The sequence below is a fragment of the Eucyclogobius newberryi genome, unplaced genomic scaffold (assembly GCF_026437365.1).
Source record: "Eucyclogobius newberryi isolate DKJ021-1_F unplaced genomic scaffold, fEucNew1.0.hap1 SCAF_13, whole genome shotgun sequence".
NCBI lineage: Eukaryota > Metazoa > Chordata > Actinopteri > Gobiiformes > Gobiidae > Eucyclogobius > Eucyclogobius newberryi.
Genome location: NW_027315757.1, coordinates 1,771,061 through 1,794,704, shown reverse-complemented (window position 1 = coordinate 1,794,704; position 23,644 = coordinate 1,771,061). Strand labels below are relative to the sequence as shown.

General features: G+C 42.1%; 1 protein-coding gene across 1 annotated transcript in view; it reads right to left on the bottom strand.

Moving 5' to 3' along the window:
* Window positions 1–23,265, bottom strand: part of LOC140357815 (neuronal-specific septin-3-like) — a 64,173-nt gene extending 40,908 nt beyond the window's left edge. The window contains exons 1-2 of the mRNA XM_072442330.1: window positions 22,964–23,265; window positions 8,328–8,456 (exon numbers count right to left, since the gene is read on the bottom strand). Coding sequence (XP_072298431.1) covers window positions 8,328–8,456; window positions 22,964–23,015 — 181 coding nt within the window. The 5' untranslated portion in view covers window positions 23,016–23,265. The remainder of the gene's footprint in view (window positions 1–8,327; window positions 8,457–22,963) is intronic.
* Window positions 23,266–23,644: the final 379 nt, after the last annotated feature.

Here is a 23,644-nt window from a genome sequence, read left to right as displayed (position 1 = left end):
GAACCTATCAGATCGTGTTCTGACACAGGCAGAAAAGGAGGTGCTTTCTAAAGGTCTCAACTTTTCTGTCACCTCTAAACACATCCCTACAGAGGACTACATCACAGCCACTGAAACGGCAATTAGAAACAACAAAATGACTGAATCGGAGGCTGCAGACCTGAGGCTACGTGTCACAGCGACCCTGAAGAGTGCCAAACCACCGCCTTCAAATATCACATTTGAAGAGAGAAAAGCACTTTCAGCACTGGAAAAAGATCATAGCATCAACATCCTCCCAGCAGACAAGGGACGTTGCACTGTGATTCTCAACGCAGCTGATTACGAAGCCAAAGTCCACACCCTCCTCGAGGACACGACCACATACGAGCGCTTGAAAAGAGATCCGACCAGTGGCTACAAGAAGAAAGTGATAGACTGTTTACAAAGGCTGGAAAAAGAGGAAGTGATAGACCGGCCTCTGTATTACAGACTGTATCCTGGTGAAGCCATGCCTTGCATTTATGGCCTTCCAAAAATACACAAAAAGGAGGTTCCACTCAGACCCATAGTGTGCAGCACAGATTCCATCACTTACAATGTGGCCAAGCATTTAACAACTATATTGGCTCCGCTTGTGGGGAATTCGGAACATCATGTGGAAAACACGCACAACTTTGTAGATAAAGTGAAACATCTCCAACTGGACCCAGATGACCTCATGGTTTCATATGATGTTGTGTCCCTGTTCACCTGCATCCCGACCTCTGATGCAGTAGCAGCGGTGAGGATCAGACTGCAGGAAGACACCACCCTACAGGAAAGGACCAAACTGACACCTGAACACATATGTAAACTGTTGGACATCTGTCTGAACACCACTTACTTTCAATTCCGGGGACAATTTTACAGACAGATTCATGGCTGTGCCATGGGCTCGCCCGTCTCTCCCATAGTGGCCAACCTGTACATGGAGCACTTTGAGAAGAAGGCAGAGGATCAGACTGCAGGAAGACACCACCCTACAGGAAAGGACCAAACTGACACCTGAACACATATGTAAACTGTTGGACATCTGTCTGAACACCACTTACTTTCAATTCCGGGGACAATTTTACAGACAGATTCATGGCTGTGCCATGGGCTCGCCCGTCTCTCCCATAGTGGCCAACCTGTACATGGAGCACTTTGAGAAGAAGGCACTGTCCTCATTCTCAGGCATAGCCCCAAAACTGTGGCTCCGCTATGTCGATGATACTTTTGTAACAATTAAGAAACAAGAGCTGGAAACCTTCTCTGATCACATCAATGCTGTGGACCCACATATCAGGTTTACAAGAGAAGACGCTAAGGAGAATCGCTTGGCCTTTCTTGATTGTTCCACGATCAGAGGAGAGGACGGGAAACTCCAAATAGAAGTATATAGGAAACCTACACACACGGACCAGTATCTGCTCTTTGGCTCCAACCACCCACTACAGCACAAGCTGGGGGTGATCAGAACCTTACAACACAGAGCTCAAGGAGTGCCCACCAGCTCAGAGGGCAAGAAGAAAGAGGAAAAACATGTCCGAAATGCCCTCTCAGCCTGTGGTTACCCCGCTTGGGCCCTCAACAGAGAGAAGAGAACCAAAAAGCAGGACAAATGGGAAACTGAACAGAGAAGGAAGGGTGTTTCTATCCCTTATGTGTCTGGCCTGTCGGAAAAACTGCAGAGAATTTTTAGACAACACGAAGTCCCTGTTTATTTTAAACCAGGAAACACTTAAAGACAAAAACTGGTTCACCCTAAGGACAAGTTGCCGACTCAAAAACAGAGCAATGTAGTTTATTCGATCCAATGCAGTGAAGAAAGTTGTAAAGAACGTTACATAGGTGAGACGAAACAGCCTCTACACAAGAGGCTTTATCAGCACAGAAGAAATACAAGTTCAGGACCTCAGAGTGCCGTGCATCTCCATCTTGAAGCCTCTAATCACTCGTTTGAAGACGGTGAGGTGAAGGTTTTAAGCAGGGAGAAAAGATGGTTTGAAAGAGGAGTCAAGGAAGCTATTTTTGTTAAAAAAGAAAGACCTTCTTTAAACAGAAATGGAGGGCTAAGGTTTAATCTGTTAATGTTATTTATAATGGGTTACTGAACCCCTGGAAAGGTAGAGGACCAGGACAAGGACATTTAGATGCTAATCAGGTACTCAGGGTGGTTGAGCCAGGGTCTCACAAAGACAAAGAGGATTCTAATAGCCCATTAAGATTCTGAATAGGCTCGGTAGATACAAGGGGGGAGTTTCTGTTGAAACAAACAACTCTTTCTACTTCAGGAAGGCTCCGCCCAATGGGTGGGTCTTACCACAGAACAGTATTAATATCAGAGTTCTCGATCTAAATTCTTTTATTGACAATGACTCTTGGATGAGAGTCGAAACGTCTATTTTTTCAAACTGAGTCCAGATGACTACAACTGAAGCTTATTTATAAGAAGGAGGGTCTTTATATGGAAAATTCATGGGTAAACTCATATTTACACATTTTCACACACATTGTTTTTAGCAGTTATAATGGGTATTAGTGATTAAAATTGTAATAAAACAGTTTGGCACAGTTGGCACATATTTGGATCACTTGTTCCGAATATACTTTTTGATACAAAAAGGTCAAAGCACTAAAATGCCTGTTCCTACAGATCTGAAACTTTACACAGTTGTTGTCGATAAGATAAACATCATGTACAGTGAACAGCATATGCACACAATGAAGTATGTCATGCTCAGGACCATTACAAATTGACAATATTCAGGCGAGACTAAAAAAAGGATGTTTTGTTTATATTTGGGCCTCTGTAGTGTAAGTTCTGAAGCCCTGACAGTGTGACATGTGCACATCTGCAGAAACTAGAAGGCCTAAGCTTTCTAATGATGCATCACACTTGCATGTGGAACAGAACATCCTCTTTTAATAAGCAATGACATTTGGGTCCAACCATTGTGCACAGGGTGAAATAGGTGGATGGTAACAGGTTAAACAAGCCTCTCCAGCACTGCCAACGTTTTATTGATGATTTTACTGAGATGTTTCAGTCGCACAGACTTTGATGGTTTGGTCATTACAGGTGATTTTCAATGTGCATGTTGATAATATTTGTGACAGAAATGCTAAAGAGCTTGATGCTGTCCTTGAAACCTTCAGTCTTACTCAGCATGTGAGAGGCCCCACCCACAGCAGAGAGGCCCCACCCACAGCAGAGAGGCCCCACCTACAGCAGAGTGGCCCCACCCACAGCAGAGAGGCCCCACCCACAGCAGAGAGGCCCCACCTACAGCAGAGTGGCCCCACCCACAGCAGAGTGGCCCCACCCACAGCAGAGTGGCTCCACCCACAGCACAGTGGCCCCACCCAGAGCATAGTGGCCCCGCCCACAGCAGAGGGCAGACTCTAGATCTCATAATTACAAAGGAGGTAAATATTTCAAATGTCAATGTGGTCGATTCTGCTCTGTCTGATCATTTCTGTGTCTTCTTTGACCTGTCTGTTTTTCCCAAACCACCAGCTGGTCCTGCAGCTGTTCAGAGGCTGGTCTTGCAGTTGTTCAGAGGAGACACATAAATGATGGCACATGTGCACTGTTTATGGAAATGATAAACTTTGAAAATGTCTCATGTTCTAATGTAAATGACTTGTTGAACTCTGTTACATCTAGTGTTTTGAATGTTCTGGACACCATCGCCCCTATGAAGGCTAAAATGGTTAAAATAAGCAGAAGTTGCCATGGAGACATGATGATTGGGTCAGGGCACAGAAAAGGGAGTGACACAAGTCAAAGCTCCAGGTTCAAAAAGAGATTTACAAAGAGAAGCTGAACATGTACAACCTTTGCACCTGTAACTGACAAAACTGTCCATGAGATCATCACCAGTCTGAGTTCATCTACATGCTGCCTCCATGTGTGGCCCTCCAGATTTCTAAAGTCTGTGCTGAACAGTTTGTTAGCACCATTCACTCACATAGTTAACATGTCGCTTCAATCTGGAACATTCCCAATGTCTTGGAAAACTGCGGTCATAAAGCCTCTCCTAAAGAAGAGCAGTCTTGATGCTGCAGTCCTGAGTCATGACCGGCCCATCTCTAATCTGCCATTTTGGGACAAAGTCCTTGAAAAGGTTGTTTACAACAGTCACATTAATAAACAACTCATTTGATGTTTCTCAGTCAGGTTTTAGACCTCATCACAGCACTGAGACTGCTGTTGTCATGGTGACAAATGACATCCGCCTGAACACTGACACGGGCAAAGCCCCAGTCTTAATTCTGTTAGATCTGAGTGCTGCTTTTGACACTGTCCATCATGGGACCCTCTTACAGAGACTAGAGGACTGGGTGGGCATCACTGGCCCCGCCCTAAACTGGTGAAGGTCCTATCTGGAAGACAGGAAGTACTTTGTGTCTCAGACCACATGACCCTGACCTGTGGAGTGCCCCAAGGGTCAGTCCTGGGTCCTCTTCTGTTCAACCTCTACATGCTGCCATTAGGTCAACTGATACGCAGTGAAAATGTGTCCTATCACAATTATGCAGACGACTCAGATCTATGTTTCACTATCGGCAGGTGACTATGGACCAGTAGATTCACTCTGTCACTGCATCCAACAGATCAGTGTGTGGATGCAAAACAACTTTCTCCAGCTGAACTCAGACAAGACTGAAATAATCGTTTTTGGCCCACAGAAACAAAGAGAAAGTGTTAGCGGTCACCTCCAGAGTCTCGCTCTAAAACCTACAAACCAAGTTAGAAATCTGGGGGTAATAATGGACTCAGACTTGAACTTTAATAGCCACGTCAAATCAATAACATCAGCAGCTTTTTATCATCTAAAAAACATTGCCAATCAGACTTGGAGAGACTTATCCATGTGTTCGTCTCCAGTAGATTAGACTATAACGGCCTGCTCACTGGTCCCAAACGAGCTGTAAAACAGCTGCAGTTCATCCAGAACGCTGCTGCTCGGGTCCTGACTAGAACCAGGAAGTACCATCACATTAGTCCTGTTCTCAGGGGCCGGCCTCCTTCTGGTGCCAGAGTCAGGACTAAACATGGACCGGCCTCCTGCTGGTGCCAGAGTCAGGACTAAACAGGGACCGGCCTCCTGCTGGTGCCAGAGTCAGGACTAAACATGGACCGGCCTCCTGCTGGTGCCAGAGTCAGGACTTAACATGGACCGGCCTCCAAAGCCATAAATGACATGGCCCCGTCCTACCTCAAAGATGCTATAGAACCATATCATCCAAACAGAGCTCTTCTCTCTCAAAATGCTGACCTTCTGGTGGTCCCAAGAGTCTCTAAAAGCACAGTAGGAGGTAGAGCCTCCTGGTGGTCCCAAGAGTCTCTAAAAGCTAGGGGTCCCAAGAGTCTCTAAAAGCACAGTAGGAGGTAGAGCCTTCTGGTGGTCCCAAGAGTCTCTAAAAGCACAGTAGGAGGTGGAGCCTTCTGGTGGTCCCAAGAGTCTCTAAAAGCACAGTAGGAGGTAGAGCTCCTGTGTTATGGAATCAGCTCCTGTCTATGTTAAATATAGTGACACAGTCTCTTCATTTAAGTCCAGGCTTAAAATGTTCCTCTTTGAAATGTCTTATGTCTAAATGACTAGTTAGGAACAGAAACATAAACCCACAGCTTTAGCTACGCTGCCCTAGGAGTACCTCTGGGGGAAGTATGGCAGCTTGAGCTCGATCCTCTGCTTCTGATTGCTTATTTCAGGGGTTGGGAAACTTTTTGACTCGAGGGCCACAGTGGGTTCTAAAATTTGAGGTAGGGGCCGGGCCAGGAACAGATGGATGGTGGACGATGCTGGAGTCCCTTTGCACATATAAAGTTCACAAGTTTTACAACGGGATCCACGACATGGTTAAGCTGCATTATAGACTTCCACAGTGATTCTGATGATACAGTGAAGGAAATAACATCCTGCTCAGGGTTTTCCTCTTTCACTTTGTCCTGGATTCTTTTCAACAACGTTTTTTCCTCTTAAATTTGGTGATCCATCCGACGTGACATTAGCATGTTAAAAGCTTAACAGAGAAGAAGAGGGCGCCAAAAAGGTCATAAGTGCGCTATCTCTAGGTGAAATGTGAACGGCCGGCGGAGTTCAAATCCCCACTCCGACATTTGCTGCATGTCCTCCCTTTTCTCTCATCCCCCCTTCATTATTTCATCTCCTGTCTAATAAAGCCCAAGGGTAAAAAACAAACAAATTCTTTGGCAGGTTGGATTATGAAGGCCCGCGGGCCGTAGTTGGCCCATGTCTGACTTATTCTGACAAACTGTTTTTAATTTTCACTTGCAATCTATTCATTGCCTTTTCTTCTTCTCTCTTCTTCTCTCCCGGCCACTCCAAGAGGGAGTGGAACAGGCTCATCGATGACCTGTGACCCAGATGATCCTCGAGTCCCTGGAGAAGCGGTCTCTACTCCATATGAATGTTTCTTCATCTGCCAGGAAAAACTAGTTCTCCTCCTGAAGAACTGCTTCTCCTCCTGAAGAACTGGTTCTCCTCCTGAAGAACTAGTTCTCCTCCTGAAGAACTGGTTCTACTCCTGAAGAACTGGTTCTCCTCCTGAAGAACTGCTTCTCCTCCTGAAGAACTGGTTCTCCTCCTGAAGAACTATTTATCCTCCTGAAGAACTGGTTCTCCTCCTGAAGAACTGGTTTTCCTCCTGAAGAACTGGTTCTCCTCCTGATGAACTGGTTCTCCTTCTGAGTTGCTCCAGCTCCACTGTCTCTCTCGCGTCCTCCTGTCCGTCTGAGGGAGTCAGATCTCTCCTTCAGTGTGGAACTCCTCCAGGTTTATACTTTTTCCCAAAGAGGTTTGTTAATATTTCCTGGCCGAGAAGGAGAGTCTAAGGACAGAAGGAGAGTCTAAGGACAGAAGGAGAGTCTAAGGACAGAAGGAGGGTCTAAGGACAGAAGGAGGGTCTAAGGACAGAAGGAGGGTCTAAGGACAGAAGGAGGGTCTAAGGACAGAAGGAAGGTCTAAGGACAGAAAGAGGGTCTAAGGACAGGAGGAGGGTCTAATGACAGAAGGAGAGTCTATGGACAGAAGGAGGGTCTAAGGACAGAAGGAGGGTCTAAGGACAGAAGGAGGGTCTAAGGAAAGAAGGAGGGTCTAAGGACAGAAGGAGGGTCTAAGGACAGAAGGAGGGTCTAAGGACAGAAGGAGAGTCCAAGGATAGAAGGAGGGTCTAAGGACAGAAGGAGGGTCTAAGGACTAAGGACAGAAGGAGGGTCTAAGGACAGAAGGAGAGTCTAAGGACAGAAGGAGAGTCTAAGGACAGAAGGAGAGTCTAAGGACAGAAGGAGAGTCTAAGGACAGAAGGAGGGTCTAAGGACGGGGGATCCTGGGACATTGCCAAGTCCCTATGAACATTGTTTAATTTTGGGCATTACGAACATAGATTTAATTGAATTGAGCCCTGTGATCTCTGTGATCTCTGTGATCTCTGTGAGCTCTGTGATCTCTGTGATCTCTGTGATCTCTGTGATCTCTGTAAGCTCTGTGATCTCTGTGATCTCTGTGATCTCTGTGAGCTCTGTGATCTCTGTGATCTCTGTGATCTCTGTGAGCCCTGTGATCTCTGTGAGCTCTGTGATCTCTGTGAGCCCTGTGATCTCTGTGAGCTCTGTGATCTCTGTGATCTCTGTGAGCCCTGTGAGCTCTGTGATCTCTGTGATCTCTGTGATCTCTGTGAGCCCTGTGATCTCTGTGAGCTCTGTGATCTCTGTGATCTCTGTGAGCCCTGTGAGCTCTGTGATCTCTGTGATCTCTGTGATCTATGTGAGCCCTGTGATCTCTGTGATCTCTGTGAGCCCTGTGATCTCTGTGAACCCTGTGATCTCTGTGAGCCCTGTGATCTCTGTGATCTCTGTGAGCCCTGTAATCTCTGTGATCTCTGTGATCTCTGTGATCTCTGTGATCTCTGTGATCTCTGTGATCTCTGTGAGCCCTGTAATCTCTGTGATCTCTGTGATCTCTGTGATCTCTGTGATCTCTGTGAGCCCTGTGATCTCTGTGAGCCCTGTGATCTCTGTGATCTCTGTGATTTCTGTGAGCTCTGTGATCTCTGTGATCTCTGTGATCTCTGTGAGCTCTGTGATCTCTGTGAGCCCTGTGATCTCTGTGAGCCCTGTGATCTCTGTGATCTCTGTGATCTCTGTGAGCTCTGTGATCTCTGTGAGCTCTGTGATCTCTGTGAGCTCTGTGATCTCTGTGATCTCTGTGATCTCTGTGAGCTCTGTGATCTCTGTGAGCCCTGTGATCTCTGTGATCTCTGTGATCTCTGTGAGCTCTGTGAGCTCCACTTACTGTGGCTGACCGTGTGGATCCGGACGGTCTTGGGGATCTTCTCCTGTTTCACACTGGAGTAGTACTTTGGACTCACTCTGGACTTGAACAAAGTGTTGACCAGTGTAGACTTCCCCAGACCACTCTGACCTGCACACAAGGGCATTAAAACATGACTTTAGTGTTATTTTTATATATATATATATATTATTATATATATCAGGGGTGGGCAATTATTTCCCTCCGAGGGCCATATTCGAATCCAGGCAAGTACCGGAGGGCCGGCCACTAGTGTAGTAGTGTAGTAGTGTAGTGTAGTAGTGTAGTAGTGTAGTAGTGTAGTGTAGTGTAGTAGTGTAGTGTAGTGTAGTGTAGTAGTGTAGTGTAGTGTAGTGTAGTAGTGTAGTAGTGTAGTAGTGTAGTAGTGTAGTGTAGTGTAGTAGTGTAGTAGTGTAGTAGTGTAGTAGTGTAGTAGTGTAGTAGTGTAGTAGTGTAGTGTAGTGTAGTCGTGTAGTAGTGTAGTACTGTAGTAGTGTAGTGTAGTGTAGTAGTGTAGTGTAGTGTAGTAGTGTAGTAGTGTAGTGTAGTAGTGTAGTAGTGTAGTAGTGTAGTGTAGTAGTGTAGTGTAGTGTAGTGTAGTGTAGTAGTGTAGTAGTGTAGTAGTGTAGTAGTGTAGTGTAGTGTAGTGTAGTGTAGTGTAGTAGTGTAGTAGTGTAGTGTAGTAGTGTAGTGTAGTAGTGTAGTGTAGTAGTGTAGTGTAGTGTAGTAGTGTAGTAGTGTAGTAGTGTAGTAGTGTAGTGTAGTGTAGTAGTGTAGTGTAGTAGTGTAGTAGTGTAGTGTAGTGTAGTTGTGTAGTTGTGTAGTTGTGTAGTGTAGTAGTGTAGTAGTGTAGTGTAGTAGTGTAGTAGTGTAGTGTAGTAGTGTAGTAGTGTAGTAGTGTAGTAGTGTAGTGTAGTAGTGTAGTAGTGTAGTGTAGTAGTGTAGTAGTGTAGTAGTGTAGTAGTGTAGTGTAGTAGTGTAGTAGTGTAGTGTAGTGTAGTGTAGTGTAGTGTAGTAGTGTAGTAGTGTAGTAGTGTAGTAGTGTAGTAGTGTAGTGTAGTAGTGTAGTAGTGTAGTAGTGTAGTAGTGTAGTGTAGTAGTGTAGTAGTGTAGTAGTGTAGTGTAGTAGTGTAGTAGTGTAGTGTAGTGTAGTAGTGTAGTAGTGTAGTAGTGTAGTGTAGTGTAGTGTAGTAGTGTAGTAGTGTAGTGTAGTGTAGTAGTGTAGTGTAGTAGTGTAGTGTAGTAGTGTAGTAGTGTAGTAGTGTAGTGTAGTGTAGTGTAGTGTAGTGTAGTGTAGTAGTGTAGTAGTGTAGTGTAGTGTAGTAGTGTAGTGTAGTAGTGTAGTAGTGTAGTAGTGTAGTAGTGTAGTAGTGTAGTAGTGTAGTAGTGTAGTGTAGTAGTGTAGTAGTGTAGTAGTGTAGTAGTGTAGTAGTGTAGTGTAGTAGTGTAGTAGTGTAGTGTAGTAGTGTAGTAGTGTAGTAGTGTAGTGTAGTAGTGTAGTAGTGTAGTAGTGTAGTAGTGTAGTGTAGTGTAGTGTAGTGTAGTAGTGTAGTGTAGTGTAGTGTAGTGTAGTAGTGTAGTAGTGTAGTGTAGTGTAGTAGTGTAGTGTAGTAGTGTAGTAGTGTAGTAGTGTAGTAGTGTAGTAGTGTAGTGTAGTGTAGTAGTGTAGTGTAGTGTAGTGTAGTGTAGTAGTGTAGTAGTGTAGTGTAGTGTAGTAGTGTAGTGTAGTAGTGTAGTAGTGTAGTAGTGTAGTGTAGTAGTGTAGTAGTGTAGTAGTGTAGTAGTGTAGTAGTGTAGTGTAGTAGTGTAGTAGTGTAGTGTAGTAGTGTAGTAGTGTAGTAGTGTAGTGTAGTAGTGTAGTAGTGTAGTAGTGTAGTAGTGTAGTGTAGTGTAGTGTAGTGTAGTGTAGTGTAGTGTAGTGTAGTGTAGTAGTGTAGTAGTGTAGTGTAGTGTAGTAGTGTAGTGTAGTAGTGTAGTAGTGTAGTAGTGTAGTAGTGTAGTGTAGTAGTGTAGTAGTGTAGTGTAGTGTAGTTGTGTAGTTGTGTAGTGTAGTAGTGTAGTGAAGTAGTGTAATAGTGTAGTAGCTAAACGCAGTTGACATTACTACATGTGTAGCTGTCAACATTATCAGCATTTTGTTACGTATGAAACAGGAAGCAGGCCAAACCACTTCCCCTTTGCAGCGTTGAACTTCCTGTTGCAATTTCAGGCTCACACATCCGTAAAGATGTATTTAGAATTTAGCTAAACCAGGACTAAACCAGGTCTAACCCAGGACTAAACCAGGACTAAACCAGGTCTAACCCAGGACTAAACCAGGACTAAACCAGGTCTAACCCAGGACTAAACCAGGTCTAACCCAGGACTAAACCAGGACTAAACCAGGACTAAACCAGGTCTAAACCAGGACTAAACCAGAACTAAACCAGGACTAAACCAGGTCTAACCCAGGACTAAACCAGGACTAAACCAGGACTAAACCAGGTCTAAACCAGGACTAAACCAGGTCTAACCCAGGACTAAACCAGGACTAAACCAGGTCTAAACCAGGACTAAACCAGGACTAAACCAGGTCTAACCCAGGACTAAACCAGGACTAAACCAGGTCTAACCCAGGACTAAACCAGGACTAAACCAGGTCTAAACCAGAACTAAATCACAGCTAAACCAGGACTAAACCGGGACTAAACCAGGTCTAAACCAGAACTAAATCACAGCTAAACCAGGACTAAACCAGGACTAAACCAGGTCTAAACCAGGACTAAACCAGGTCTAGACCAGGACACATTTAAGGAACATAAAAAACTAGCCTAAACAGAAGAGAGGAGTACTTAAGAAATACTTAAGAAAATGCTCTTTACCAAACAAAGGAGAAACAAACAGGAGAAAAAGTGCCCTCCTAGTTGGAAAAAATTCACTGCTATTTATTTTTGTAACTTCCGAAATCTCAGCAACATTTGACTCGAAGGGTGAGCCATCATGTCCCTGAGACCAAAAGAAGGGAAAGACCGACTGGACTGTGCCTAATAGAGACTATTTCTATCATGAATGTGGACTATCGTTTATTCCCCTCAATTATGTCCAAAAGAATGGAACAAATCCTCCCAAACTGAATCCACAAAGATCAGACAGGATTCATTGGTTAAAAGTACATTTTCCAAGGTCTTTTTTATAGTAGTAAAAAGAATAGTATGATTTTTCAGTTTTCATCAAAATTGTTGATGGATCCCTCTGAGGACCACACCCAAGTATCTAGGAGGACAGAGGGGGGCGCCAGAATGAGAGCAAACATTTCAGTTTTTTGTACATTCATTTTTTTATCCAGACATTGGACCAATTTTTTGGAGGAAAATGCATCACATTAGATATGGAAATGTCTGGTTTGGTCTAACACAACACAATAACAACATCATCTCCAGCAGACAGTTTTACTTTCCATCCCATCAAATGTAACACCGTGAATTGTTTTTGATTGTCTAATAAATTAGGCCAATGGTTCCAAATACAAAGCAAACAGGAGGAGAGACCAGGCACAGCCCTGTCTGACCCTCCCTCCAGAGTCAAATTTGTTTAGCACTTTAAATAAATATGGTCAGCTAACGGAATCAAAAGCCTTGGCTTTGTTTTGTTTGTTTTTATATCACTCTGAGGTGTGTCTTTAGAGCTTTATACACTCTGAGGTGTGTCTTTAGAGCTTTATACACTCTGAGGTGTGTCTTTAGAGCTTTATACACTCTGAGATGTGTCTTTAGAGCTTTATATCACTCTGAGGTGTGTCTTTAGAGCTTTATATCACTCTGAGGTGTGTCTTTAGAGCTTTGTACACTCTGAGGTGTGTCTTTAGAGCTTTATAACACTCTGAGGTGTGTCTTTAGAGCTTTATACACTCTGAGGTGTGTCTTTAGAGCTTTATATCACTCTGAGGTGTGTCTTTAGAGCTTTATACCGCTCTGAGGTGTGTCTTTAGAGCTTTATACCGCTCTGAGGTGTGTCTTTAGAGCTTTATACCACTCTGAGGTGTGTCTTTAGAGCTTTATACACTCTGAGGTGTGTCTTTAGAGCTTTATACCGCTCTGAGGTGTGTCTTTAGAGCTTTATACCGCTCTGAGGTGTGTCTTTAGAGCTTTATAACACTCTGAGGTGTGTCTTTAGAGCTTTATATCACTCTGAGGTGTGTCTTTAGAGCTTTATACACTCTGAGGTGTGTCTTTAGAGCTTTATAACACTCTGAGGTGTGTCTTTAGAGCTTTATACCACTCTGAGTTGTGTCTTTAGAGCTTTATACCACTCTGAGGTGTGTCTTTAGAGCTTTATAACACTCTGAGGTGTGTCTTCAGAGCTTTATACACTCTGAGGTGTGTCTTTAGAGCTTTATACCACTCTGAAGTGTGTCTTTAGAGCTTTATACACTCTGAGGTGTGTCTTTAGAGCTTTATACACTCTGAGGTGTGTCTTTAGAGCTTTATACCACTCTGAAGTGTGTCTTTAGAGCTTTATACCACTCTGAGGTGTGTCTTTAGAGCTTTATACACTCTGAGGTGTGTCTTTAGAGCTTTATACCGCTCTGAGGTGTGTCTTTAGAGCTTTATACACTCTGAGGTGTGTCTTTAGAGCTTTATACCACTCTGAGGTGTCTTTAGAGCTTTATAACACTCTGAGGTGTGTCTTTAGAGCTTTGTAAACTCTGAGATGTGTCTTTAGAGCTTTATAACACTCTGAGGTGTGTCTTTAGAGCTTCATACCACTCTGAGGTGTGTCTTTAGAGCTTTATACACTCTAAAATGTGTCTTTAGTGCTTTATAACACTCTGAGGTGTGTCTTTAGAGCTTTATACACTCTGAGGTGTGTCTTTAGAGCTTTATTCCACTCTGAGGTGTGTCTTTAGAGATTTATACACTCTGAGGTGTATCTTTAGAGCTTCATACCCCTCTGAGGTGTGTCTTTAGAGCTTTATACCACTCTGAGGTGTGTCTTTAGAGCTTTATACACTCTGAGGTGTGTCTTTAGAGCTTTATAACACTCTGAGGTGTGTCTTTAGAGCTTTATACACTCTGAGGTGTATCTTTAGAGCTTTAGATACTCTGAGATGTGTCTTTAGAGCTTTATACCACTCTGAGGTGTGTCTTTAGAGCTTTATACCACTCTGAGGTGTGTTTTTAGAGCTTTATACACTCTGAGGTGTGTCTTTAGAGCTTTATACCGCTCTGAGGTGTGTCTTTAGAGCTTTATACACTCTGAGGTGTGTCTTTAGAGCTTTATACCACTCTGATGTGTCTTTAGAGCTTTATACACTCTGAGGTGTGTCTTTAGAGCTTTATACACTCTGAGATGTGTCTTTAGAGCTTTATAACACTCTGAGGTGTGTCTTTAGAGCTTCATACCACTCTGAGGTGTGTCTTTAGAGCTTTATACTCTCTGAAGTGTATCTTTAGAGCTTTATACCACTCTGAGGTGTGTCTTTAGAGCTTTATACACTCTAAAATGTGTCTTTAGAGCTTGATAACACTCTGAGGTGTGTCTAGAGCTTTATACACTCTGAGGTGTGTCTTTAGAGCTTTATTCCACTCTGAGGTGTGTCTTTAGAGATTTATACACTCTGAGGTGTATCTTTAGAGCTTCATACCACTCTGAGGTGTGTCTTTAGAGCTTTATACACTCTGAGGTGTGTCTTTAGAGCTTTATACCACTCTGAGATGTGTCTTTAGAGCTTTATACACTCTGAGGTGTGTCTTTAGAGCTTTATACACTCTGAGGTGTGTCTTTAGAGCTTTATACACTCTGAGGTGTGTCTTTAGAGCTTTATACCGCTCTGAGGTGTGTCTTTAGAGCTTTATACACTCTGAGGTGTGTCTTTAGAGCTTTATACCACTCTGAGGTGTCTTTAGAGCTTTATACACTCTGAGGTGTGTCTTTAGAGCTTTATACACTCTGAGATGTGTCTTTAGAGCTTTATAACACTCTGAGGTGTGTCTTTAGAGCTTCATACCACTCTGAGGTGTGTCTTTAGAGCTTTATACTCTCTGAAGTGTATCTTTAGAGCTTTATACCACTCTGAGGTGTGTCTTTAGAGCTTTATACACTCTGAGGTGTGTCTTTAGAGCTTTATACACTCTAAAATGTGTCTTTAGTGCTTTATAACACTCTGAGGTGTGTCTTTAGAGCTTTGTACACTCTGAGGTGTGTCTTTAGAGCTTTATTCCACTCTGAGGTGTGTCTTTAGAGATTTATACACTCTGAGGTGTATCTTTAGAGCTTCATACCCCTCTGAGGTGTGTCTTTAGAGCTTTATACCACTCTGAGGTGTGTCATTAGAGCTTTATACACTCTGAGGTGTGTCTTTAGAGCTTTATAACACTCTGAGGTGTGTCTTTAGAGCTTTATACACTCTGAGGTGTATCTTTAGAGCTTTATATACTCTGAGGTGTGTCTTTAGAGCTTTATACACTCTGAGATGTGTCTTTAGAGCTTTATATCACTCTGAGGTGTGTCTTTAGAGCTTTATACCACTCTGAGGTGTGTCTTTAGAGCTTTATACACTCTGAGGTGTGTCTTTAGAGCTTTATACACTCTGAGGTGTGTCTTTAGAGCTTTATAACACTCTGAGGTGTGTCTTTAGAGCTTTATACCACTCTGAGGTGTGTCTTTAGAGCTTTATACCGCTCTGAGGTGTGTCTTTAGAGCTTTGTAAACTCTGAGGTGTGTCTTTAGAGCTTTATACCGCTCTGAGGTGTGTCTTTAGAGCTTTGTAAACTCTGAGGTGTGTCTTTAGAGCTTTATACCACTCTGAGGTGTGTCTTTAGAGCTTTGTAAACTCTGAGGTGTGTCTTTAGAGCTTTATACCACTCTGAGGTGTGTCTTTAGAGCTTTATACCGCTCTGAGGTGTGTCTTTAGAGCTTTATATACTCTGAGGTGTGTCTTTAGAGCTTTGTAAACTCTGAGGTGTGTCTTTAGAGCTTTGTAAACTCTGAGGTGTGTCTTTAGAGCTTTATACCACTCTGAGGTGTGTCTTTAGAGCTTTGTACCGCTCCGTGACGTAGTCTCAACGAGAGCATCCGTTTTTCTGCTGATCCGAGGATGAGGATATAGACTGTTCTCTCGCTAAAAACAGCAGGAATCACTCAAAAAAACACTTTGGGCTCATATATGAGGCAACAATAGCACTGTAAGAAGGTTAAAAGTCGATTTTGCATGATATGGGACCTTTATTAGTTCCTTTAATCAGTACACATCTGTCCTCTTTGTCTTTAAATTCAAAGATTGGTTCAAAAGCTATTTGGTTTGACATCAATATTGCAACTCCCCTGTATGATGAAAAGTACTTTCTATAATAAAATGTGGCTAGTTTTTGATGTTCTATATCACTTAAACATGTTTCTTGTAAATATATAATGTATATATATTTTTTTATATTTATTTTGCAAATATTTACGATCGTTTGATTGGGTTGAATATGCCATTCACATTAAAGGATGCTCCAAACACCTGATTGGTTTTGATTGTGATGAACTGACCTACGAGAGAACACATAAACATATGCAAATAAACTCATCTCTAAACCTGATTGTGTAGAAGACTCTTCCTAAAAGTCTATTTTATCTTATTATTCAATTCTAAATTGTTTACATTCCCTTTTTTAATATATATATTTTGCTACAATGATTATTCATTGTTGTATTTTGCACTTTGAACTTTCACTGACAATGGCAATAAACCTCTTTCTGATTCTGACTCTAATGAGGGGCCCCTGATCCTCTTCCAGCCGGCTCCTGGTACCAATCCTCTCAAAGAACTGGATCCTCTACCTCTCCAAACTCTCCGCTCCTCCGCCATCTTCTGCATTTGTTGTCCAGTTTCCCACAAAGCGATTCTCGCACATTTAACACTCAGATGATGGAAGTAGACACATAAGACGTGTTTATGTAAATACCATCTTCAATTTGGTGCCATTAACTTCACAGTGACAGTCAATTAAATCACTGTGAATTTAAAGTAAGAGTTTATCTGTTGTGCATCTTCATGGTCTTAATAATGCTGCTGAGATAAACACACACGCCAAGCAAAAACCCTCTTGTGTTTTTCTGAGGAGCACCTCTTCTTCTCCCGGTGTTCTGAGGAGCGCCTCTGCTTCTCCTGGTGTTCTGAGGAACACCTCTGCTTCTCCTGGTGTTTTTGTTGCTGGTCTCCTTTAACCCTGGAGGTCTCCTTTAACCCTGGAGCTCTTTTTTAACCCTGGAGGTCTCCTTTAACCCTGGAGGTCTCCTTTAACCCTGGAGGTCTCCTTTAACCCTGGAGGTCTCCTTTAACCCTGGAGCTCTTTTTTAACCCTGGAGGTCTCCTTTAACCCTGGAGGTCTCCTTTAACCCTGGAGCTCTCCTTTAACCCTGGAGGTCTCCTTTAACCCTGGAGGTCTCCTTTAACCCTGGAGCTCTTTTTTTAACCCTGGAGGTCTCCTTTAACCTTGTAGGTCTCCTTTAACCTTGGAGGTCTCCTTTAACCCTGGAGGTCTCCTTTAACCTTGGAGGTCTCCTTTAACCCTGGAGGTCTCCTTTAACCCTGTAGGTCTCCTTTAACCCTGGAGGTCTCCTTTAACCCTGGAGGTCTCCTTTAACTCTGGAGGTCTCCTTTAACCTTGGAGGTCTCCTTTAACCCTGGAGGTCTCCTTTAACCCTGTAGGTCTCCTTTAACCCTGGAGGTCTCCTTTAACCCTGGAGGTCTCCTTTGACCCTGTAGGTCTCCTTTAACCCTGGAGGTCTCCTTTAACCCTGTAGGTCTCCTTTAACCCTGGAGGTCTCCTTTAACTCTGGAGGTCTCCTTTAACCTTGGAGGTCTCCTTTATCCCTGGAGGTCTCCTTTAACCCTGGAGGTCTCCTTTAACCCTGGAGGTCTCCTTTAACTCTGGAGGTCTCCTTTAACCTTGGAGGTCTCCTTTAACCCTGGAGGTCTCCTTTAACCCTGGAGGTCTCCTTTAACCCTGGAGGTCTCCTTTAACTCTGGAGGTCTCCTTTGACCCTGGAGGTCTCCTTTAACTCTGGAGGTCTCCTTTAACCCTGGAGGTCTCCTTTAACCCTGGAGGTCTCCTTTGACCCTGTAGGTCTCCTTTAACCCTGGAGGTCTCCTTTAACCCTGGAGGTCTCCTTTAACTCTGGAGGTCTCCTTTAACCTTGGAGGTATCCTTTATCCCTGGAGGTCTCCTTTGACCCTGTAGGTCTCCTTTAACCCTGGAGGTCTCCTTTAACCCTGGAGGTCTCCTTTAACCCTGGAGGTCTCCTTTAACCCTGGAGGTCTCCTTTAACCCTGGAGGTCTCCTTTAACCCTGGTGGTTTATCAGCTTCTTGTCTTCTTCGGCCCAGACGCCGTGCTCTTTCTTTAGTGATGGAAGGGACCGCAACTCCAGTGCCGGATTTAAGCTCAGAAATGATCTTCTGGAGGAGCCCTCCTGGCCCTCTGGGACCCCCAAAAGGCTGATATTCTCCTGCGTGATCTGGATGCCAAATCCAGAATCTTTCTTTTCATATTTTTGTTCTCCATCATAAATAATGTCCGAGATGTGTTGGTCCACCGTGAAGCGAGTGCTGCCCACTCCTCCTCCTTCTGCTTCCATTCTGGGAAATCTGGGTTCATTGTTCGGTGTTCTGACTTCTGCTCTCAATAATGTCATGCTACATATCACGCAACATAAGGACAACATAATGACAACATAATGACAACATAAGGACAACATAATGACAACATAATGACAACATAATGACAACATAATGACAACATAAGGACAACATAAGGACAACATAAGGACAACATAAGGACAACATAATGACAACATAATGACAACATAAGGACAACATAAGGACAACATAAGGACAACATAATGACAACATAATGACAACATAATGACAACATAAGGACAACATAATGACAACATAATGACAACATAATGACAACATAATGACAACATAATGACAACATAAGGACAACATAATGACAACATAATGACAACATAATGACAACATAAGGACAACATAAGGACAACATAAGGACAACATAAGGACAACATAATGACAACATAATGACAACATAAGGACAACATAAGGACAACATAAGGACAACATAATGACAACATAATGACAACATAAGGACAACATAATGACAACATAATGACAACATAATGACAACATAATGACAACATAAGGACAACATAAGGACAACATAATGACAACATAATGACAACATAATGACAACATAATGACAACATAATGACAACATAAGGACAACATAATGACAACATAATGACAACATAATGACAACATAATGACAACATAAGGACAACATAAGGACAACATAATGACAACATAAGGACAACATAAGGACAACATAATGACAACATAATGACAACATAATGACAACATAAGGACAACATAATGACAACATAATGACAACATAATGACAACATAATGACAACATAATGACAACATAAGGACAACATAAGGACAACATAAGGACAACATAATGACAACATAATGACAACATAATGACAACATAATGACAACATAATGACAACATAATGACAACATAAGGACAACATAATGACAACATAATGACAACATAATGACAACATAATGACAACATAATGACAACATAAGGACAACATAAGGACAACATAAGGACAACATAATGACAACATAATGACAACATAATGACAACATAATGACAACATAATGACAACATAAGGACAACATAATGACAACATAATGACAACATAATGACAACATAAGGACAACATAAGGACAACATAAGGACAACATAAGGACAACATAATGACAACATAATGACAACATAAGGACAACATAATGACAACATAATGACAACATAATGACAACATAATGACAACATAATGACAACATAAGGACAACATAAGGACAACATAATGACAACATAATGACAACATAAGGACAACATAAGGACAACATAATGACAACATAATGACAACATAATGACAACATAAGGACAACATAAGGACAACATAAGGACAACATAAGGACAACATAATGACAACATAATGACAACATAAGGACAACATAAGGACAACATAAGGACAACATAAGGACAACATAAGGACAACATAATGACAACATAATGACAACATAATGACAACATAATGACAACATAATGACAACATAAGGACAACATAAGGACAACATAAGGACAACATAATGACAACATAATGACAACATAAGGACAACATAATGACAACATAATGACAACATAATGACAACATAAGGACAACATAATGACAACATAAGGACAACATAATGACAACATAAGGACAACATAAGGACAACATAAGGACAACATAATGACAACATAATGACAACATAATGACAACATAAGACAACATAATGACAACATAAGGACAACATAAGGACAACATAATGACAACATAATGACAACATAAGGACAACATAAGGACAACATAAGGACAACATAATGACAACATAAGACAACATAATGACAACATAATGACAACATAATGACAACATAATGACAACATAATGACAACATAAGACAACATAATGACAACATAATGACAACATAAGACAACATAATGACAACATAAGGACAACATAAGGACAACATAATGACAACATAATGACAACATAAGGACAACATAAGGACAACATAAGGACAACATAATGACAACATAAGACAACATAATGACAACATAATGACAACATAATGACAACATAATGACAACATAATGACAACATAATGACAACATAATGACAACATAATGACAACATAAGGACAACATAAGGACAACATAAGGACAACCTGTTAACAAAAGTGATGTCAGCTCCCCACCAGAGGCGGAGCTCGGCTGTGTGGTGGTGGTAGGCAGCCGCCCCTCTGGAGCTGTTCTAGCATGTAGCATGTAGCATGTAGCATTGTAAGCTTGTGGGGAAATCGGTTTTCCCGCCCGAGGTTATAGTCCTTCAGTATTAATTAAGTTTAGTTCTCAAAGTATTGCCTCCCTTGTCTTTTCTGGGTTTAGTCATATCTCAAAGTGTCTAGCTTCTGGGTTTGTGCCTAAAAAAAAGAGATATAAAGGCAAATATCGGCAGCAGCCGATATCGGCGTAACCGTGCTACGAGTCAGTTTGAGCCACACGCAGAAGTCCAGGATCCTCTTTTTCTCTGTCCGCAGTTTCACTACCTCCAAAATATAGTGACGTAGGTCCAGTATATCTGGTTCTTTCGGTCCAGTATATCTGGTTCTTTAGGTCCAGTATATCTGGTTCTTTAGGTCCAGTATATCTGGTTCTTTCGGTCCAGTATATCTGGTTCTTTCGGTCCAGTATATCTGGTTCTTTAGGTCCAGTATATCTGGTTCTTTAGGTCCAGTATATCTGGTTCTTTAGGTCCAGTATATCTGATTCTTTAGGTGGTCCAGTATATCTGGTTCTTTAGGTCCAGTATATCTGGTTCTTTAGGTCCAGTATATCTGGTTCTTTAGGTCCAGTATATCTGGTTCTTTAGGTGGTCCAGTATATCTGGTTCTTTAGGTGGTCCAGTATATCTGATTCTTTAGGTCCAGTATATCTGGTTCTTTAGGTCCAGTATATCTGGTTCTTTAGGTCCAGTATATCTGGTTCTTTAGGTCCAGTATATCTGGTTCTTTAGGTGGTCCAGTATATCTGGTTCTTTAGGTGGTCCAGTATATCTGATTCTTTAGGTCCAGTATATCTGGTTCTTTAGGTCCAGTATATCTGGTTCTTTAGGTCCAGTATATCTGGTTCTTTAGGTCCAGTATATCTGGTTCTTTAGGTGGTCCAGTATATCTGGTTCTTTAGGTCCAGTATATCTGGTTCTTTAGGTCCAGTATATCTGGTTCTTTAGGTCCAGTATATCTGGTTCTTTAGGTCCAGTATATCTGGTTCTTTAGGTCCAGTATATCTGATTCTTTAGGTCCAGTATATCTGGTTCTTTAGGTCCAGTATATCTGGTTCTTTAGGTCCAGTATATCTGGTTCTTTAGGTGGTCCAGTATATCTGGTTCTTTAGGTGGTCCAGTATATCTGGTTCTTTAGGTCCAGTATATCTGGTTCTTTAGGTCCAGTATATCTGGTTCTTTAGGTCCAGTATATCTGGTTCTTTAGGTCCAGTATATCTGGTTCTTTAGGTGGTCCATTATATCTGATTCTTTAGGTCCAGTATATCTGGTTCTTTAGGTCCAGTATATCTGGTTCTTTAGGTCCAGTATATCTGGTTCTTTAGGTCCAGTATATCTGGTTCTTTAGGTGGTCCAGTATATCTGGTTCTTTAGGTGGTCCAGTATATCTGGTTCTTTAGGTCCAGTATATCTGGTTCTTTAGGTGGTCCAGTATATCTGGTTCTTTAGGTCCAGTATATCTGGTTCTTTAGGTCCAGTATATCTGGTTCTTTAGGTCCAGTATATCTGGTTCTTTAGGTCCAGTATATCTGGTTCTTTAGGTGGTCCAGTATATCTGGTTCTTTAGGTCCAGTATATCTGATTCTTTAGGTCCAGTATATCTGGTTCTTTAGGTCCAGTATATCTGGTTCTTTAGGTGGTCCAGTATATCTGGTTCTTTAGGTGGTCCAGTATATCTGGTTCTTTAGGTCCAGTATATCTGGTTCTTTAGGTGGTCCAGTATATCTGATTCTTTAGGTCCAGTATATCTGGTTCTTTAGGTCCAGTATATCTGGTTCTTTAGGTCCAGTATATCTGGTTCTTTAGGTCCAGTATATCTGGTTCTTTAGGTCCAGTATATCTGATTCTTTAGGTCCAGTATATCTGATTCTTTAGGTCCAGTATATCTGGTTCTTTAGGTCCAGTATATCTGATTCTTTAGGTCCAGTATATCTGGTTCTTTAGGTCCAGTATATCTGATTCTTTAGGTCCAGTATATCTGGTTCTTTAGGTCCAGTATATCTGATTCTTTAGGTGGTCCAGTATATCTGGTTCTTTCGGTCCAGTATGTCTGGTTCTTTCGGTCGAGCCTGCCACTGTTGTTCCCTGCTCTGACCTCAGCTCTCAGTGACTCCATGTCGTGCTGCATTTCACGCAACTGGGCCACCTGTTGTAAAGTTATGTGGGTGAAACTGAGATTTTTAAGGCAAATATTGGCTGTAGCGTAGACCGACATCATAACCGGACGTCTACCTTTCCTTTTTCAAAGCTGAAACAATTTTAACTAAACATGAGATTAAGAGAATTTTTAAATAAAATAGCCCAAAATTTGACTTTGAATATTTGTATTTTATTTTAGACGTATTCTTTTTAATTGTGAGGTTAGAAACAAACTGACCCTGACTCTTCCACAACGGTTGATTTGACTGAAAATACGTGGGTTTTGTCTGTTTTCTTCCCTTGAGCTTGATAGTTATCTTTTCTCAGATCATGGACAAAACGGAATAAATGCAGGAAATGTCAACCAGGTCTTTCCGCCGTCATTTCAAGTGGTTTATTCTATTATTTTTTTACATTATAAATATTTAGTCAAGGCAATTCCAAAGAAGTGTCCATATTTGTGACTCATTTCCCAAATGCATTCGTCATAAAGCAGCAGCTTGTTGCTGTGCCATTGAGCCAGACGTGACACTCACCCACCACCATGATGTTGAACTCAAAGCCGGCCTTCATGGTCTTGCGTCTCATTTGGTCCAGAACAGCCTCGATGCCCACGTACCCCAACAGCTCTGCCCCAGTGATGTGGCTCACGTCTGGGTCAGGAGAGGGGCCGTGTGCGGGGCCGTGTGCGGGGTGTGGCTCCAGGGCCCCCTCTGTGCCACTGTGGACGCCGTTCCTCAGCTGGACACTACTGCTGTTTTGGGGCCCCTCACTGAGTCCCGGAGGCCCTTGACTGTCTTGTGGGGGCCCTTGGGTGTGGTTCTCTTCCAGGACTGAAATGATGACCTCCCTGAAAGAAGAAAGGACTTATTCAACTTATAAAGTGCATCTATTTCAGTACATGTCATATTTTAAACATTATACTTCTAAAAGCACTTTTATCACACTTTTATATATATATATATATGTATATATATATATATATATATATATATGTATTTATATATCAAATTGTGACCTGGACAAAAGTCAGAATTGAGTTTTGATGACTTGAGACTTGTGGTTTTACCCTTGTGTGTCCGGTTTTAAACAGCAGAAGAGTAATGTACTCTATTGTACTCTAATGTACTCTAATGTACTCTATTGTACTCTAATGTACTCTATTGTACTCTAATGTACTCTAATGTACTCTAGAATACTATTGTACTCTATTGTCC